At 34.9% G+C, this 21,412-nt stretch overlaps 1 protein-coding gene across 1 annotated transcript; it reads right to left on the bottom strand.

Moving 5' to 3' along the window:
* Positions 1-20,537: 20,537 nt before the first annotated feature.
* LOC115216242 lies at positions 20,538-20,909 on the bottom strand. The gene has a single exon (XM_029785439.1). The coding sequence runs from the start codon at positions 20,907-20,909 to the stop codon at positions 20,538-20,540; it is 372 nt and encodes a 123-aa protein (XP_029641299.1).
* Positions 20,910-21,412: the final 503 nt, after the last annotated feature.

Raw genomic sequence — 21,412 nt, 5'->3', positions numbered from 1 at the left:
TTTTTATTCATGGAAGTTAACTTTTTTCTAATTCTACAATCGATTAAGATGAGTCTAGAATGATATAAATTGCAGGAGATTTAATTCTATAGTATATTCTAATCATATGCATTTCCGCTGATAATTGTATTGCTCCATTGCGTTCAGAACTACATTAATATTTACATTTAAAATTATTATAGGCGATCGAGTTTCATATAAAAAATATTTTGCGTAACAATAAAAAGATATTTATATTCAATTAAAATTCTGTATTGACCATTGCAACGAATATACTGTATACGTAAATGTAAATGCACACAGAACGTTATTAAAGTTGATGTGTTTAGCATGTCAAGAACAAAACGTTACGAACTGGAGTTTCTTGTTGTCTTTTTCCTTATATATCGCATAGAAAATGCGTAAGGTATACGATAGAGCGAAAATGAATTATTACTTCTTTTAATTTAATTTTTTGGGGTTAGAATAATGACGTGCTTTTTTAATTCTTTTAATTTAATTTTTTTTGTTAGAATTATAATGTGCCTCATTATATAGTTGGGTGGGAGCACTTTATCATGTTTGATGGTAACATTCTTTTTGTCGTCTTTTCTAGTAGGTGTTAACACTTAGTTTTTGGTTCATTGCTATACTGCTTTTTTGTTATTTGTGTTTCATTTTTGTGCATTGCAATTATTGGTTATTGCATTGAAAGTATAGAGATGTAATTTGGAAGAGAGAACGGGAGAGAGAGGTAGAAATAGAGAGGGAGAAATAGAATTCGACAGAGGAGGAAATCATATTTTCTTTCATAATTTGGATGTACTGCGGAAGAAGTAATGTTGGCTGCCAGTGTGTTGTAGCACGTGATATATTTCGAGTTTTGTCATATTTAACCACAAGATAGATTGATTGAGAAACTTATTTTTAATGTTGATTTCGATTTGCCATTCATTTCCCTCCAAAGACCCTAAATCAAGTTTCTCGACGATTTTACAGCAAACATTGTCTCATCGTGAATGTTTTGATGTTCATTCAAACCAGTAAATTCACTTAATACCAAAGTGTTCGGTGGCAATATTAGTGGCAGATTTTGGCACATATCCAGCAATTTCGCGGAGGAATAAGTCGATAAAATATGTTGTAGTTGAGCACTGGGTTCGACCTAATCGACTTAGATACTCCCTTGAAATTGCTAGTCTTGTGCCAACATTTGAAAACATTTCATGTAAAGGAGACGATCACATAGGAAGTTTGTAATTGGTACGTCGGATAATTAGTATTTTCTCTATATTTTTGAGCACGAGTTGAGCATCGAGACGATGTAATCAACTATCCCTACATGCAAACCAGTGTACATTTGCCAATGCTAGAATGAAATATGTTTTTCATTGCAGAGACACCGGTTTTTTGGATATATTGATTATAATCAATAGTTCACCACGTACACAAATCTCGCACAGTCAGAAAGGATTTGAACAATTTTTATTTTATACACGCACACACACATACAGTCATGTAGGTGTAAGGTATACAAATGCATATAAGTTACGTTATGATCTCACAAATACTCAAACACATGGATATTTTTCTTTTTCCTAGAATTGAATGTCAAAATATAGTTCGAAGCGACCTCCATTTACCATCATTATCGCGTATCAAATTTGGGTAGGGAGCAGGCAAAATCGTTAGCAGGCCGAGTGTAATGCTTAGCGGCATTTTGTCTATCTTTACTTTCTAAGTCTAAATTCCACCTAGATTTGCTTTGCCTTTGAAATCGTTGGGGTCGATAAAATAATTACCAGTTGAGCGCTGCTGTCCATTTAATCGACCTACTCCATCCCACAAAATTGCTGGTCTTGTATTAAAATTTGAAATTACTATTACGTACGAATATTTCATTGTCTCAATATATATGGACAGATGTGTATATTTTTGTAAATATGTGCGCAGTTATATATTGAACGGAGAACAGAAATAGATTAAGGTGAGATGAAATAAGTTCTTTGTTTACGTACAGCTTCATTAAAACGCCGACTTCAGGGAATAATTGTGAAAAGATAGTTGTGAGTTATTATATATAATCCCCATTGTTTTCGATATTTTATTATGGATTTTGAATTTTCCGAGACAAGTCCGTGGAGCAAGGTTAATATCGTAGTCATAATTATATTGTACACATTCAACACGTGTGTGCATGTTTTACTCTGTGTGTGTATGTTTGTGTGTGTGCGCGTGCGCAAGTTTGTGTGTGCATGTGTGCATGTGTGTGTATGTGTGTGTGTGAATACGTATATGATTTCTGACGACAGTAGGCAATCATAAAACTGAATATATCACAAAAGGCATATGAATATTAAGTTAAAAATAGAATTCTACAAAAATGTATTTTGTATTGATTAAAATATTTGTTTCAAACTTTAGAATTTTTCATTAGATTACAAAGTACGTTCAGAGCTAAAGAATCGCATTTTGTTTTGAATTATCATAGCAGTTTCGAACTAGTGAACCACCATTCTCTACCAACAGGCATTAGTTTTTAGACTTAAATTAAATATTTTGTCCACACCACACATACTCCTGATAATCATGTTGAGACAAGTCACTTCATCGATTGTAAGTCCGAATATTTGACACCCACAGCTCTTACACACGTGTCCCTCCTTAAAACCCAGCCCCCTTTTTTCTTCCAGATTATTGCCTCTTTTATTTTCTCGCTTATCTAATTCTAAATATTCATGTATTTATCTTCTTATCTAAGATGTATAAGTGATGTATTCCAGAGGTTTTGAGTCATTTCATTGCAGACGCAGTTATCATGTCCTAGATTATTTTAATTTTAGTACATCTAAGAAGTAAACCAGTTTATTTGTTGCACAAGATTGGAGGATATGGCTGTAAGAGAACTTGGAATACATCCTTCTAAACGCTGATTATCACAGCTGACTAATACAGAATACAGTCGGGATGTGAAGACATTGCGGAAGATCGCTATGCAATACAATTTTGTGTTGAATTGGACAAAAACTCTATAGAAATATGAGCAATGCCCCAGACTGCCAAGCCTAAATTGTATGAGACGAGCATCTTTTCTTCTGTGACACCAGAGGTCAGGTAAATTAAATCCACTTGGAAACACATGAAGATCCACATTTTCGACAGGGCGGCCATTATCTACATGCACTGAGTTCTCTCTGGCCAGACAGTCAGCAGATAATTTTTGTGATAAATTCTTTCAGTCTCCCTCTACCAAATCTACTCACAAATTTTGGTCGGTCCGAGGCTATAGTAGAAGAAATGTTCCCAATGTGCGATGCAGTGGGACTGAAATAAGAACCCTGCGTTTGGGAAGCAAGGTTCTTACCACACAGCCACAAATATATATATATATATATAATATATATATATATATATATATATACGAAACGAAACAGAACTCTGCGTGTGCGTATATTCGCTTTTCAGGCGGAAACGGCTGCATGAATTAGTTGTTTACTTGGGATGCACGAATAACTTGACCTCGGGTACATAACAGATCCTTCGGATTACTCTTTTTTTTTTTTTATCAAAAATAAATAATATTGCTTTATATATATGATTCACATTTTTAAAAGGTTTCTCAATGTCAACTTCCGGTGTTGACATTGCAACGGCAAAATTTTCTTGTTTTCATTTACGAAATCTCTAACTTTCTGTTTTAATGTTTTAATTCGCTACTTGCAAACAATTAAGATGAATTACTGAAAGATATATTTACTAAGTTCTCAAATTTAAATATTCGGTACAATATTGATTTTAACGAATTTTTATTCATACGATTTTCTCAATCCATATTTATTTTATTCATTGTTTGCCCACATCTTTCTCTTTCTTTCTTTCTCTCTCTCTTTCTCTCTCATATACTGTCTCTCTAATATAAACATACACACTCTTTGTTTGATTTGGTTATTACACAAATATCACATTAGAATTTTGCAATTCAGCATGAGGCGTCCCAAAAAAAGGGACATTTTTTCGCTTCCACCCGCACACTTAACTAATTTCCGTAAATGGATTTTTCTATTGACATTTTGCGCGGCGTGTTCAGATCTATGTCAGTGAAACACCCACAAAAGTGTTTTTGTATGTACGTTTGTATACATTTATGTATATATGTATGTATGTGTTAAAGAGAGAGAGACAGAAAATGAGTGGGTGAAGAGGTGTGTTGTCAAGTATACATAAATACGTATGTATATATATATATATATATATATATATATATATATTATATATATATACATACATTTTTATATATATATTTGCGTGTTTATATGAGAGAGACACAGAAAAGAGAGACTGATGTCTAAGTGGCACTCTTTGTCACACATTCACTCACGTACACACACACATAAATATAAAAAAAGATGTATGCTTATTTATTTATGTATGTACGTATACATGACAACACACCTCTTCACCCGCTCTCTCTCTCTCTCTCTCGCGCGCGCGCTCTTTCTCTCAAACACACGTGTGCATTTCAGGAGATGATTGATACTGTATGTATGTGTGTGTGTGTATGAGCGTTCCGAAATCGCCATTTATTTCAATCACTCTTGTGAAGATCATCTTTTTTTAATACCCATTTTTATTTTTAAATCTGTTTCTGAGAACAATGCAGCAACGAGGCTTTTTGACGCATCTTAATTTTTTCCATTTATGATGAACACCCACCCATTATTCATCTGAGTGTCTATCTTGAGAATGGCCACACGTTTATCGTTACAAAGAAACAGCTTTGCAACAAGCACTTTCTCCAACAGAATCTACCCTTACTACTTTTTTTTAAAGCTGTGGCAAGTAGGTAAAAATGCATGAAAACTCCTTTATCCACAATTAGCCATGTATTACATCTCGAAAAACAGTAAATAGCGCAAGAGAAAATGTGGGTCTGTCGCTCTTGCAAGAGTTTACAGTGTCCACCCAAGCCCGGCAGAATACTTCTACTTACGGCTTCTTTTGCATGAATCACGTGGTCCGAAATCATTCCAAGTTTCGGGGAGGGTAAGTTGTCGTGTGTGTGAAACTTATAGGGAAGCATGAAATCAACAAGATTTTTTTAGAAAATGATGACCATTGGGACTTTGCATTGACAGAGTCATTAATATGAGATGCTCAAAGGAAACTCCGAAACGTTTTTTGAATTATACTGAACATGTGTCAGCTTAGTAGTCCCCTACAGCATTGGAGGAAACAGCGTCAGATCAGTCCACCACGCAAACCCAGATATCAATCTTGAGTTCTCTGAAACAATTCTTAATTGATTGAAATTGGGAATCAAGTTTTGTCCATCGGAGGCAAGCATTAACAAGTGTCTGGCTCTGGGTTGCCAAAAGCAAACTGTACGGTTAGTGATTTAACGTCAAGAGACATAGCAAGAGCGATAAATTATGCCACCATACTCCCGGGATGACGAGCAGCTCTTTCTGCTTTTAAATTACCGCTAAACCTGGTCACAAATGATAGTTCAGTATGTAACATAAGCAAAGGTTCAGCAGAAGTGTTGCGCCAGACCACTTGATCATTTGGGATGAATGGTCCATGTCACATAGACGTGCAATGGAAGATCTTGATAAGATCTTACAGAACATAAGAGGCAACAATAAATCTATGGGATGAGTTACATTAGTTTTATCAGGAGATTTCAGACAGATATTACCAGTCATTTCGTGACGAACAAGATCTTAAATAAAAGCATACCTATGGAATAAAGTACATAAATTCTCCTCCAATACCGATGTGTGAGCTTTATTACATGAGACTAATGTGCAGAACAATTTTTCAACATAGCTCACCAATTTCGGAAATGGGAAAGTAGCATTTTATGGGAATGAGGATATTTTGCTATCACGGGGAATTCCCCAGCTGAATTGAAAGATGGGTATTTCTAGACTTGACAAATAATTATATATTTCTTTACTACCCACAAGGGGCTAAACACAGAGGGGGCAAACAAGGACAGACAAACAGATTAAATCGACGCCAGTGCGTAACTAGTACTTAATTTATCGACCCCGAAAGGATGAAAGGCAAAGTCGACCTCGACAAATAATTATAATTGACATGAATGTTTGTGTGAAAGGACAATTCTTGCGCGAAAAAAAATGATTAGCAAAGATTAACCATGAATTAATGAATAAGATTCCAACAAGCTATTTAATTTATCCTCAGTCGCGAGCACCTGTATATCAGAGCGATAGCTAGAGTTCGCTAACGCTAAGAATATATTGTAAACCAAATGACCATTGGTCACCGATTTGCACCGAGCAAAATAGGGAATGGTATACAAGTACTTGCAGAACATTGTTATAAGATGAATATCGTAGTTATTTTCAAAGTGGAATTATTAAAAGTAAACAGACATATCACGATATATAGAAATGAATAAATCTAAATGAAGGACCCCCAATAAGGTTTCACTGTAGCTTTATTTTCCGTGTGTTGGAAGTATCTTCTGATGCCTGATATAGATAGAGAAAATTTGTAAAGAAAATAAGTGGAAAAATATTGGTAGAGGTACATGTAGAGATGCACATTCATGACAGCGACAATGAGGGTATCATTAAATAGATATATGTATGTATATATATTGAAAAAGAAATTGGCTACACATCACGCAATGAAGTGAGCGGATTCATCAATAGTATGTATGTATGTATGTGAGTGCACAAATGAATATAAGTATTTAATAGTGTATACACACACGCACATAAAATTTATAATCTATATATATATATAAAAGAGAGTTTGTATTTGTGTGTGTGCTCATATTCCTTATGCATTCGAAAACTCTAGTTGCCGATTTTGACGTATGGTGTATCAAAAGATTCAGTAATCTTAGGCCTGCGAAATAAACTTTATTTTCATTTGCATATTTTCTACGTTGATCAACAATTAGCTTTAGTTATTGGAAGGACACTGCTCTACAACGAGCAGATTTCATTAAATATTGATAATAGTTTCATACCTTCAAATTGAAACAAAATTACAAAGTATTGCGTTACGAGAGTGACGATGTGTTAATAATGATAGTAACATTTGTCGGAATTAGTCACATTTGTATTATAATATAGAAAGCTACTTATCAACTATTTATATGCATTGGGTCGTCACATAACGTATACGGTTTTTTTCAATTGCATGAACTAAAATTCGGAGGGGGACAGTAAAAACTACCTGCATCAGCTTGCAATATAAGCAGGTAGTAATTTTACCTTGTTCTTATTCTTTGTGAAAGATTTGATGTGTGCAGTTGAATTTTAACAGTGACAAAGGAAGTGACAAAGGAGCATATTCGGCATATTCTCCTTTATGAGTTGAATACCGGCAACAACGCAACGGAAGTGCAATGGATATTAATGCAGTATATATTATTTTGGCCGGGACTTATTGTAATACAAGATTGATGTATACATTTTCATAAATGAAAGCGACTTCTTTGGGCATGTATTCTAGGTTATTAGACAAAGAGTATTGCTCAAGGGGCTGCTTTCTAAGTCTTAGGATGTTGTCAGCCTCGTGTAGGCAAAGTTGGCCAAGGGTTGCACTCCGACACTTGGTGTTAAAAAAGATGTGGCTGAAGGGATATGATGCAACATTCAAAGGCATTTTCGATCAATGTTAAGCCTCTGCTCGTTTTAGGTAGTGGCCGCCTACTTCATTGTTTGTGTGGACATTATATGTACTTGTTAGTATTTTGGGGCTTTCGCATCAATGGCTCGGCTCATCTTATCAACCAGCCCAAATTTTGGTAAGAGTACTGGCACTGCAAGCACAGTGTGGTCCACTGTTTATTGAATGCAGAGAGTTCTGAGGTCCAATTCTTTTTTATTCAGTTGTAATATTCTTTAGTGACACATGTTTTGTTACAGGTGCCATTGTAAGATATATTTCTATCCACCCCTAGATACCTGCAACATTCCTCGTCAGATATAGGGGAAACAGTAAGATCATTCATGGAGATGTTATTAGTCTGGGTTATAGTTTTCTCCCTTTTCAGAGTCATATGACAGCATTTATCCTGACCAAACTCCAACCCTTCATCCTTTGAGAATGCTGTAATTAGGTCAAGGATTTTTTCATTTCATGCATAGTCTTTGCATAAAATATTAGGTCATCCACAAAGAAACAGTGTGTAATTCTTATATATCTGTTTCCTTGTGGACCAGTGAGATATCCTTCAAACTTCCTTAACACTAATGACCAGGGGTTTACAGAATATATAAGCAAAATCTCAGAGAAAATGTGTACTTGGAATATGCCTTTGCGATACTGTATTCTATCGGTGATAATACCTTCACTTTTTGTGTTCAATTTGAAGATGGTGGCCTATGATGAAGTCAGATCAGCTATGGCTTTCACTATTCTCACTGGAACTTAAGCAAGTTGAAGAGCTTCTAGCATCAGTGAGTGGGGATCAGAGTCAATGCTTTATTTATTTTTTTTATTTTTTATTTTTGTAGTCTAGCCACATTAAAACTAGATTCCTCCTGTGTTCTCGTACCACTGACATCACAGTTTTGTTGATTAGCAATTTCAACGCGCATTCGTAGTCTCCATTTTTCCCAGCCGCTTCTTCTGAGAGTGATACTGTTATTGGTTTTTCTCAATGGTCCTGGAGGGGGAGGTTTAAATATGCTATACATATATATCTTCTACATCAATATCTGGCATGCAATCGGCCGGTAGTGTTTTGGCATGTGGTTGGTTCTTCATTTGGGGCAATTTTGTCTCTGCCAGAGCTAATCAGTCTGATATGATACTTTTCTCAATGAGACCTTGCTATTACAGATTGATAAGATATGGTCGGTAGAATGTTAGCTTCTTGTAGGAATATCAATCAGTCAAGTCTCTTCCAGGTGCTTTTCCACCCTGGAGTTTCTGGATCACAAATGCATCAATGCTTATGATTTGTATGTGACCCAGGTGGAATAACAATTTTGGATTGGTTGAATTCCTTCTCTTCACTTCACATTACCCTCCAGACGAGTTAAAGTCTTCTCGTGAATGAGCTTCCGTGATGTTCACTGCTCCTCCTCTCATTTCTCTGCATACTGCTGCCTGGTTGCGGTTATTTTTTTGTTTACTGTTCTTCTCTCAGTTATTCTATTCTAATGTCAGAGTTTTTCACTGAGGCATTTAGCTTCTCTATGTATGTATGTAAGTAAGTATGTATGTATACATGTATGTATGTGTATGTACGCATCTCCATACATGTATGTACACATGTATGTGTGCGTACATGTATGAACGCATGTAAGTACGCATGTATGTATGTATAAAGGTGAGGGTAATTATATTCATATTAGTGTGATAGCATCTCTTAGAGACTGGTTATGCGGATCGTCGCCCCATCTTGCTGAAAACACATATGTTGAATTAGCATACGGTTTCGTCGCAATTCAGGAACAGAGTTGTTTATCATATCGATGTAACGCTTGGAGTTCACAGTAAGAGCAGTTCCATTATTATCTTAAAAAAAGGAAGGTCCAACAACAGCAACATTTTCAACACTTCGGTTGTCTTTCGTGAAGTTTTCTTGGATTTTGAAGAACTTAATAACGACAGTTCTGTTAATTGACCATGCCATTGAGACGAAAACGAGCTTCCTTATTCATTAACAAAATGATCTTGTCATTTGCCTAAAAAATTGCTTCCAACTAACTTTCGAAGTTAAGCCGATGTGCATAGTCCCATGGTTTGAACTGTTGCCCAATGACCAATTTGCACAGGTGGAAACGCAGGTCTTCAAGAAAATACGCCTTACCTATCGATTGCCGATGACAAGTTCAGTGGGTTTGTTCAACACAGCGTAAGTTGGACTCCGTATCAAAGCTTGTCTGACGCATTCCACATTTTCTGGGGCCCGTACCGCGTGTGGCACCCCCCCACTTGTCCCATATTCATTAGTGTATCTCATGTACCAAGTGCACTTACCCAACGTAAGATTGTGATACGGGTGGGAACAGCCTGATTTCAGTGAAAGTTGAATGGCGCCGAAACTCACACTGCTCTGACAGACTCATTATTCTTCACGCAACTGTCGTAAGCAAACACGCGATGCTCTTTCATCCACAGCCCCATGATTACACATGAAAAGAAAACAAAATGCTAAGACACCACGGTCAGAATTTTACCTGTCGAATATATGTCCCTCCCACCGGAGCTGAGTAACAGCCCTTTCAGAAACGTCCGATCTCTCTGCCCCACCCTGTATAGAAATCAATTAGTAAGTGAAATGTGTAAAGGAAGTTGAATTTCTAATGGTATTTTGTATCACTTCACAAAAAGCTATGACAAGGCTTAGTATGAGTCTGTTAAAATTTAATTAAAGTAAATTTGCGGTTAGTTGACTAAGCTAACTAATGGGAACTTTTATCTACGTTATTTCTAATTAAACCTCCTTATTTGGAAACTGTTTAAATACATTTCTAAATGATTAAAGAGCAAATAGGTAGATTGGGATCAAGAGAGAGTAATATCGAGCGAAATGGCTGCCTATGTATAGCGGTAGATATAAGGCACTCATGATATGCATCTCTGTACTCAGCTTTCTGATCCAAAATTAAGCTGTAGCCGACATTGGTTTTCTTCATCCGCATGTTTATAATCAAATCACTGATGCTTCTTAGAAATCTGCAGTGTATTTTCAGTTTTTGTTACTTACAACGGCAAAATAGCATTTCAAATTTACCGTCCGTGTATGGAATCGAGCGTTGTTTTTAAACTACATCGGAAGTGGACTAGTTTAGAGCGTAGTGAGGGGAATCTTTAGCGCATTTGAACGACAGTATTGGTTTGTCGCAGTTCTAGAAACATAATTATAATATTTAAAAGAAAGGAAAATAATTTAATCCTGCCTTGACAAAAAGACGAATATATTTTGTGAGAGTGAACAATTGATTATTTGAATCAAGTACTTAAATAGTATATTATATTAGCTACTTCGTAAGAAAGACAATCAATTCTTAATTTGCTGCGCTCTGAACTCTGTAGGATACAGGCCAGGGACATATACTGCAAACATTTTTGCCGTAAATTCTAATGATCTGCTAAGGAACCACATTATAATTAGATGTTAAAGCACACCCAAACGATTTCGAATTAGCTTATCACCTAAAAAGCAATACAGTAACAAATGTAGCACTATCTTTCAGCAAAAATACTTCTTAATACCTTTAATATTCTATCCAACAATGGTAGCGATTACGCCGGGCAAAATGCTTAGCAGTCTTACGTCTGTCTTTACATTCTGAGTTCAAATTCTGCCACATCGACTTTGCTTTTCATCCTCTCAATGTAATCGAATTATCCCTCTCCTGAAATTACTGGCCTTGTTACAAAATTTGATAACCAATATTGCTGCCAATTACTCCAGATAGCGAGTCATACAATAGGACAATATAAGTTAATCTGTAATATAATAATGCATGTAATATATTTGCTTTTGTATCCTGATAACTAACTTACGTTTGAAAATTAACAACATTGTCATAACTAAAGTCCATACTTCGTCTTATTTCGAAAATATGTCCGCTTCATTTCAGCATTGACAGAAAACATCACGGATAAATATACAGAAACGAGTTGAAGTTCATATCTTGGTGCAAAAATATTCTTTGACTTGCCCAAGATCAACGGTAGCCGAAATTTTACCATCAGTGGTAGATTCCATTTTTTTTCTGTTATTATGTCGATTTTCAAAACACAGTCTGTGTGATTTGAGAGTGAAATGCTTTCAAATAGCAGAAGCTTCAGTGGCCAGATTGAAATCTAAATGAACAACGGATATATTTCCATATATAACATCGTTGTCCCAGGATAGACTTTTAAATGTACAGGATGGTTACAAAAATATATTTATCAGGAAGATAAATAGTAAATTGTGCTGTAAAATTATGGCAGGCGAAGAGGGAATTGAAATCAATTTGTAGGAATATGACTCTTTTGCTAGAAACATTTTTTAAAAACTTCTGTATGTATATTTTATATTTTGCAGGATGCGCCACTGAACTTTTCATTGGTGGACAAAAGTGCAATCTAAAGAAGCAATAATGACATCTCTCGAAAATAAATGGTGAGATATGCATGCTAAAACTTAGCAAGAAACTGCATTCCCTAGACAAATTATAGTAATATAATTTGCTAGCTACTACTGCACTTGAATATAGGTTAGAATGACAAATGCAGCGTGATGTGAACGTCAGCAAATATTGATCTCATACAAATATACACCCAGACAAAAATATTAACATTCGACCCCAAATCGAAATCTCGAGCCCGTGCTTTCAACTTTTAGCAAAAGACAATCAATTAAAATTATCTATAAGTATTAATATATATGTATATATATATATATATATTATATATATATATATATATTATATATATATATATATATATATATATGTTATTACAGTGGATAAAATGCTATTAGATATTTGCATACAGAAACATATCGCCATGATTGAAACAATTTTCATCTGAGATGTGTTTAATGTTGTCTAACCACTGGGCAGAAACCAAGTAAACCAATATTTACACAACTACGAAAGAAATTACGTTCAGTTGTAGTTCAGTTAATGACCATGGATGTAAATGTATTCCTACAAAGGGAAAGAAAGCACCATTCATTATTTATATTAATACGATACCAGCAAGGAACCGCTATGTATTTTTAATGATATAATCGATAAAATATAAATGCATAATAACGATGAGTTCTCTACAGCACACTTTGCATCATGTGTAAATGTATATATGTGTAATGTATTTATATACATCTGCCTGTCCATCTATCTATTTATCTATCTATCTATCTAAGATACAAATGCATAGATAGATAGAGAGATAGAGAGAGAGATAGATAGATAGATAGATAGATAGATAGACAGACAGACAGTATATATGTATATAGACCTGCAAACAATAGAAGTTGTCAATGAGTATTGTAGGATATATTTATTAGCGTAAATTTATGGCTAAACTCACTAACTTGTTTCAAACATCATATATAGGAGATATGAAAATGAATACAATGTGTAAAATTCCAAGTAGTTACGAAATGAACTACTAAGATACACGCGCAGAAGTGGCTGTGTGGTACGTAGCTTCCTTACCAACCACATGGTTCAGTGTTCAATCCAACTTGGTGGCACCTTCTAATATAGGTTTGGGCCTACCAAGCCCGTTGCATATATATATACATATATATATATATATATTTATATATATATATATATATATATATATGTGTTTGTGTGTGTGTGTGTGTGTGTGTGTGCGCGTGTGTGTATGTATGTACGTATGCATGTGTATGTCTGTGTTTGTCCTCCCACCATTGCCTGACAACTAATGTTGCTGTGTTTACGTCCCCGTAAAACCAATTCGGTAATTTCAACCAATCAATGACGTGTATTCATTTGAATAAAATGTCTGCTGTTGTTTGTCAACAACAACTATCGTTGGGGTTATATTTCGTTTGTCACTGTTACTTATGACATCTTTTGTGTGTTTGTACTGGTTTTAGTTTTCAAAATTTCTACTTAGGGTTACTGTTAGGATATTAGGGGTATGGTTAGCTTTTTGGTGTTAGGGTTAGGTTTTAGGGTTAGGGTTAGCGTTAGATTTAGGATTCAGTTAGGGTTAACGTTGGGGCTTTAGGATTAAGGTTAGGGTTGCTGTTTTAGGGTTAGTGATACTGAAAAAAGTTAAAGATGAAGAAATTGGAGGAGAAGGGATAGGCGGGCAAAAAATTTCAAAATACCGAATTTTGGCAATTTTCCGGAATCTCCGCATCCGAAAAGCTTGGGTTTTGGCAAAAAAAAATTTTTTTAAACAAACAATAATTTGTGAGAAAATGGGGAGACGGGAGAAAGTCTTTCCGAAAATAGTAGCTGAAAAACAGGAGCAAAATCACTAAAACCATAGAAATGCACATCGATTTTGGTGGTGTCATGAAGTAAACGTGCTTCAGATACACTTGTTTATTCATACGAAGGTAACTGAGATGAAATATGCCATAAATAACAGTGACAAACGAAATATACACCGTCGGAAGTTGTTGACAAACGACATCAGTAATTTCATTCAGCTGAATACACGTCATTGATTGGTTGAAATTACCGAAATACGACAAGTTTATCACGAAATAACTTCGTAAATAGAAACTTTTCTCAACAAGGCTAAGAGTAAAGGATGTTATATATGACACATTCTACCAGTATCCGAATTTCAAACTGTTTAGTTAAAGAAAATTAATTAATCGAGTTGCCCGTCAAAAAGAAACGATCATGTATGTATATTCGATAAATAGGAATGAATTGATCATATGTACCTATCTTCTCATTTTTGAAGCTATGCATATAGAACAATGCTGATATAATTACACTACCCTCCCGTTCATACCTGACCCAATGTCTATCAGATTTCGGTTGAAAAGTTTCCTCCCAAATGTCATATTACAGCTTAGTGGTATGTGATATAGAGTATTGCAAAATATTATTATTTCCTCGTGGGAATATTATTTCCGCCTATTTGAAGAATGCATCCTTCTCTTCTCTTTTTCCTTTACATATATTTGCGTGTGTGTCATTTTGGAAGTGTACGCATCTGTGTGCTGGTGGATTATCTAATCTTCGATATTATAATTTATTTGTAAATATTTTCTAATGTATTTACTTTGAATCGTATCGTCAAACTAGCAGATAGACTTCTTTATTCCAATTAATCATGAAATTCTGAATGTGATTTTCGTTGCCTTTAAATCCAAATAGAATCTCGTGAGATAACAAAACTTATATTCCTTTACAAATATCAGTCATATTTATTTCATTTGACAGAAAAAACTAGTAAATAGAAAATATATTTTTCCTACAGTCATTAAGGTGATTAATTATGCTTATCTCATGTCTTAACATACAAAATTCACAAAGCGCACTTTCCATTTGACACTAAGCTTTGATTTACAGAAGATACCCAGAACTATTTGGCATTATGGTTTATTACGGACAGATGCGAATTTATATGATTTCAAACCACAGTTGTAATGCGCAGTATTTTAATTTGCATAAAGCGTTCGTGTGAATCGTATTCAATAGAGAGATTACACGTACATTTACACGTTCCTCTCTCAGATGTCGTTTTGTAATATCAGTTTATCTTTATTTGGTATAGTTGATAGAACTTTTGTAATGCAATTTCATGATTCTTCTTTATCCGATGATGTTCGGTTTTATAAATTCGAACAGTAAACATTTTAACGATATTGAACAAGATACGTGTTAAAAACGGTGGTGTATGACTGGACTAATGTATCACTTGATTTCATTGTTTGGTAGATCATCAGTAGTAATACGCAAAGCATCGAGTGTCAGAGAGGAAGCCAGTTAAATTGATATGGAATTATACTGCCGGACAGCACTATACAATCGTGTAAAACTGGCGGGCATGAAAGTATAGAATTCAAAATTTCTCTATGTTATTGGAATGAATTTGATCGGGCATGAATAGTTTGAGAATATGCCCTTGTCTAAGATGTTAGTTGATCACATGAACAAAAGAAAGTGAAAAGAGGTTTTCTAAATTATTTAGAAGAATTTCAGGAATTACTCTTGAATTGAAGTGAAATACTTATGTTGGTATTATCATTAATCTGAAGTATAACTGCCGCACCATAGGTTTCAACGACGAGTGTTCCAGTTGACCAGCCATCGGAACATCTTGGAAATTAACGTACAAGTGACTGAGCACTCCTTGAATACGGGTAACATTAACGTAGCTCTCAGGGAGATTCAGCGTGATACAAATTGTTACTAGACAAGCTTTGTGAATTAAAGGTACGGCTAACTTTTTTTTCCAGTAGAGTGGACTGACACAACGTGAAATACAGGTATCGAACTCACAACGATTAACTCACGCACCTTCACAAAAAGAAATACTATATTTGGAAAAATCTTCGTCATCGATCTGTCCTCTAAGAATAGCATATACATGCATATAACTTTAGGTTATGCTGTATTAACTCGGTAAATATACACTAGATATAACTAGTCTGTGATGGACGCTAGTTGACACATGATAGAATAGCCTTAATTATATCGTGTTGTGCTTCTCTTCAGATGTAGTCTCATTCCAAAATTTAATTGATAGTAACAATTAAATTGATAGTAAATCATCAAGAATCAAGATAAGAAATATATTCAGAAAGTTGCGGAAATTGATTTGGCTTATGCAATATTATTGGTCACTACATAATATTTTTGCCTGTGTTGAAATTAAGATTCATAACATTATTTATTGCTGACATGTAAAAATGGTGGACAAGCTTAAAAAAGCCTAAATCATATATGGTACATGCCAAGGATCAGTCTTAAGAAAGCCGAGACATTCGTGTTGCGACAAAGATTCTGTTAGAATGAGCATATTTTATATAATTATTAAGGGCGGGAGTAGGAACAGTTATATCCCGATAGATATATCCATCGCTTCTGACCACAATATTTCCAAGCACATTGAAATTAAAATATATCATCAAAAGATAACCCTGAGAGTCTTAGCAAATATGTTTGTCACACATCGGGTCAATTAGTACAAATTGATTATGTTAGAGGGTTATGCTGTTCTGCGCAATATTCACAACTAAACGAACTATATCTTGCTAATATATTATAACCCAAGCAGTACAATCTCAGAAGAATCGGAAAATATAGACAATACGATCATGCATTATTCAAACCAGCAATAACACATACTACACAGCCGCCATCCAATAATATGACATGGCACATGTAGCACGTAGATAATACTTGGCGCAGCTCCCGACTTATAGCAGAGTTCATATATTACATTATCTATTGAAGTAATATCACAAGCCAGGCAAATTTAATGTTGCATAGAAAAGTAATACGACATGTCTGAAAAACATCTCAGTTCGACTCAAATACAAATCAACGTGGGATGGAAATTCCTACGAAATATTTAAAAATATGAAAATAATATCGAGCCCAATACTTAAGAGTTATTTTTTATAGATTCACGGTGGATGAAAAGAAAAACCAACTTCAGAAATTTAAATCAGAACGCAAATATTTGCAACAAAATATTGCATGCACGACAGTCTAATGATTCTGCGAAATTCTTTCAATAATAGCAGTTTATTAAGAATCCATATGTCTTCATCCTTATAAGCAATTCATGCATTTCAAAATCCCCTTGGTAATTTAAGTTCAGAGAACTGCAAACAATGTGTAGGTTAATATTTGGTTATAGTAAGAGAACGCGGAACCGCATTAAAGAAACATGAAAACAAATATTTTACTCAAACTTTAATATAACGTTTTAATCTATACCTTATTAATTTGCTTTGCTTTTCTTCAAATATGAGTGACTTTTTTCTGAAGAAAATATCATGATATATTTGACATTACAAAACCCGCACATACACGTACGTGTGCGTGTGTGTGTATTTCTCTGTCTGTCTGTATGAGTGTCTGTGTTTTTGTGTGTGTATGTTTCTATGCATGTATTTAATCTTTCGTTATTGGGAATGTAATATTTACATCGCTATCTTTATATATTTCAATAATGTTTCTACATCATGGATTATAAACAGAATTAAATTATAGCATGAATTTAGGAGGTAGATATGCGCGAAAGTGTTTACTTAATTGATGACACGTAAACAGTTTTTACTATATTACTATAGTAAAAATAGTGACGATCTGTCAAAATCGTTAGCACGCTGATCAAAATGCCTATTGACATTATGTACTGAGTTCAAATTCCGTCGAGGCCGAATTGTTTCTAAATTTCGCGGTCGATTAGAATAAGTATAAGATGAAGCACATGGGGTGATGTAATGGACTTGCCCCTCTACCGAAATTACTGGACTTGAGTCAAAATTTAAAACGCATATCACTATAGTAAGGGAAAAGAGCACGGCTAGCTGGTAGGATCTTTTGCATAGCGAACAAAATACTTAGCAGTTTAAGTTCTGAGTCCAAATTCCGGCAACGTCGACTTTGCTTTAAGGCAGTGAGCTTGTAGAGTCGTTACCTCGCAGGAAAAAATGCTTAGCAGCATTACTTCAGACTTCAAGCTCAGAGTTCAAATGATGTCACGGTTGATTTTGTCTTTCATCCTTTAGCGGTCGACAAAATAAGTACTAAGTTGAACGTTTGGGTCAATTTAATCGACTTAGCCTCCTCTTTTGAAATTGCTGTACTTATGCCAACATTTGAAACTGATATTACTATAGTAAAGGTTATTAAAAATACAAATATCGTATGCAAAGCCAATCTATGACAAGATGTAGTTTTGTACTAAATTTATAATACTGACACCTTACCGAAACACGCATACTCACAACTAGTATTATAATGCATTTTCTTTTTAAAGTGATAAGAGATATTTCGAAATACGCAAAAATTACACTGTTTATTAAGAATAGGCCTGGCGAGTATGTCTAGCATGATGTGCCATAATACTCTCATTGTTTTAGGTGTCCATGCGGTGGCGAGCAGTTATAGAGTTATTGTAGTCCTCCCAGAAATTGTAGTCTTTCAAGAACATCGTGAATATAGTAAATGGAGAGAGGACTGCACCAGCACCCACCTGTTATACATTATACTTTGAGGAGACCTGAGATAGCTGAAATTAAGTTCCTCGTTAAACGACACTGCTCACTTTTATAGAAAGTAGAACAATCCTGACACATACACTCTATCCAATAGGACAATAATACTGATCATCTAACTTCTGCAAGATAATGCGTTGGTAAAACAATAACGCGCTTTGAATCTGATGCATATTTTTCACTTAATTTTCCTTATCTGCTGATATTCTATTATCTGTGCATCAGTCGGTAATAATAAAGAAAGGAGAACTATAGATAGATAGTAGATTCGATTGATAATGCATACTATCCTGCAGAAAAGCAGCAAGGTAATTTTATGATAAATCGACATATCACTTAGAGAGGCATTACAAGAATAAATTCTGAATGTAATTTTAAATGGTTGCCTTGTAAATACTTTCCGATAGAATTTTGTCTTCTATGTTCAAATCCAACATAGTTTGAATTTGGTCTTTGTGGACCAGTGATCGATAAAATACGATAAATTGTCGAATAATTCTTCTAGAAGTCTAACCTGAAATGATTCACTTTGTACTAAAATTGGAAATCAATATTTATATTTGATATACAGAAATATATCAGAGTATATTACTCTAGGTAAGCTCAGTCAATGAATCAGTGGTTTTCATACTCTATGTAAATCATTTCTTTCTCTCTAATTCGTGTAAATAGTATGCAGTAGTATATTTTCATAGCAATCCTTTATAATAAAGGAAGTTGAAAGTGTGGAAGAAGATAGAGCAGTGACATGTTAAACATATATGTAACCAAACTGAGTGGGTTATAATTTGATAACGCAGGGACACATTCAATATAAAATATCGGCACTTTTGAACGAAGTAAATCTAAGAAATAATCATGTTTTATAGACCTGCATGTTATATTAGAAAACGTTCCTGTTAGTCATTTCGATTGATTGAGTCTAACATTATTCCCTTTAACGTCATCGCCTCGCTATGCATCCGGACAGAAATCAAATATTTTTATGAAATTACGTCAGTCACACGATATTGCACGACTCAATATATTTCGCATAGAATTGTCAATCCTAAACCCAGGAAGAATTGCATAAAAATTGCGTGATACAACATGAGAACCTCGAATATAAAGCAAATATAAAGAAAAAATAAAATTCGAGAACAACGTAACCGAAGGGGTTGTATGATTCTATAAATTTCCAATAATGGAAAGTGTACGTTATGCATAAATGCAGACAAAGAGTGAATCACACATAAACGTAGATCTTAGAAACGTTATCTTGGAACGAGTTACAGGCATTTTCTGGTTGAAAAGTACCTAGGCTGACCAAGACAATTTCATGGACTGTTATCAAATGAGTTTCATTTTCATCGTAGTTCCCCTTGCGGATCACACACATCTTCCATTGACGTTGCAATGCTTCGATCCTGTTGGTCAAAAGGTCATCCAAAGCACACAAGAAGTCATCAACACTGCGATACTGGTTCCCAACCAAGTGTTCGTTGTTTTCTTCGGCAATCAGATGTGGCCAAATCAAGAGAATAATGGGTATAATCAACCATTTCAAAACCAAATTCACACACAGCAGCCATTAAAACCAAGGTCTTGTTTGCTGGAACGTTGTCATGCTGAAACAAGATATATTGGTCAGTTTTGCTGGACGTTTAATCTTGATAGCCTTTTATAGCTAACTCAGCATGTTGGCCTAGTACACTGCATTGATGGTGCGGCACTTTTGAAGACAGTCAATAAACACAATGCGTTTAGAATCCCGCCAAAATGGGCCATCACTTTCGTAGCCGATGAAATTGATCTTGGCCTTCTTTGGAACAGGTAAGAAGGGGTGTTTCCACTGTATGCATTCTTTCTTTCTCTCTGGCTCAAAGTGATTTAACAAACACCCATCCTAGATGAGGAAACGTTGAACAAATCTAGCTAGATCTGCTTCAAACGATGTCAGGTGTTCCCATGATGTAATCAGCTTGGTGCGATTTTGATTAGGTGTCAGAGGACGTAGCACCCACCCAGCAGAAACATTCGTCATGCCAGGATTATTATGCAGAGTATTCTCAACTCTCTGATGGGAAATGTTAATAGTATTGTTTATTTGATTCACACTCATTCGTCTATCATCCATCATCATAGTGTGAATATGATCAATGATTTTCCCGGTAGTTGCAATTGTAAGACGTCCAGATTGGATCATCTTCAAGATTCTCTCTTCTCCTCCTAAGTTCAGTTGCCCACCTTTGCACTGTTGATAAAGCTGGAACGTCATACCCTAGAGTGTAAATCAGAAGTGTATGAGCTACTATGAATGTCCTTGGGGGCTAAACCCTTATGCTGCAGGTTCTTGATAACGCCAAAATGTAAAATTTTGTCAATGTTCAATATAATGCGCTACTAGCTAATTTGGAAATCTTTTTGTATCGTCAGATATGTTTTCCTGTTTCGAAACAAAGCAGTTATTAATGAGAAGCATTGAAATTAATGCATGCAAGATTTCAAAGCTCTAGCCTCACTCCTTCATAATCAGCCTATGAACTTTTCAGCCCACCCTAGTATGTAACAACTCCATAATATGTTTAATACTTCATTAGTTTGCTTGTCAGTTAATATTGTGTACAATATTTTGAAGTTTCGAAACTAACACAGTTTTTATTACTTCCATCACATTTTATGATAATGAAATTTGAAACTGAAATTATGAGATTTTAATTCGTAAAAAACAAAATCTTAAATATCATCAGTCTTTATAAATTCAACAAGAAAATATCCTAC

This window comes from Octopus sinensis, linkage group LG10 (genome assembly GCF_006345805.1).
Source record: "Octopus sinensis linkage group LG10, ASM634580v1, whole genome shotgun sequence".
NCBI classification, from domain to species: domain Eukaryota; kingdom Metazoa; phylum Mollusca; class Cephalopoda; order Octopoda; family Octopodidae; genus Octopus; species Octopus sinensis.
The sequence above is the reverse complement of the archived record's forward strand: the minus strand, read 5'-3'. Positions and strand labels throughout refer to the sequence as shown.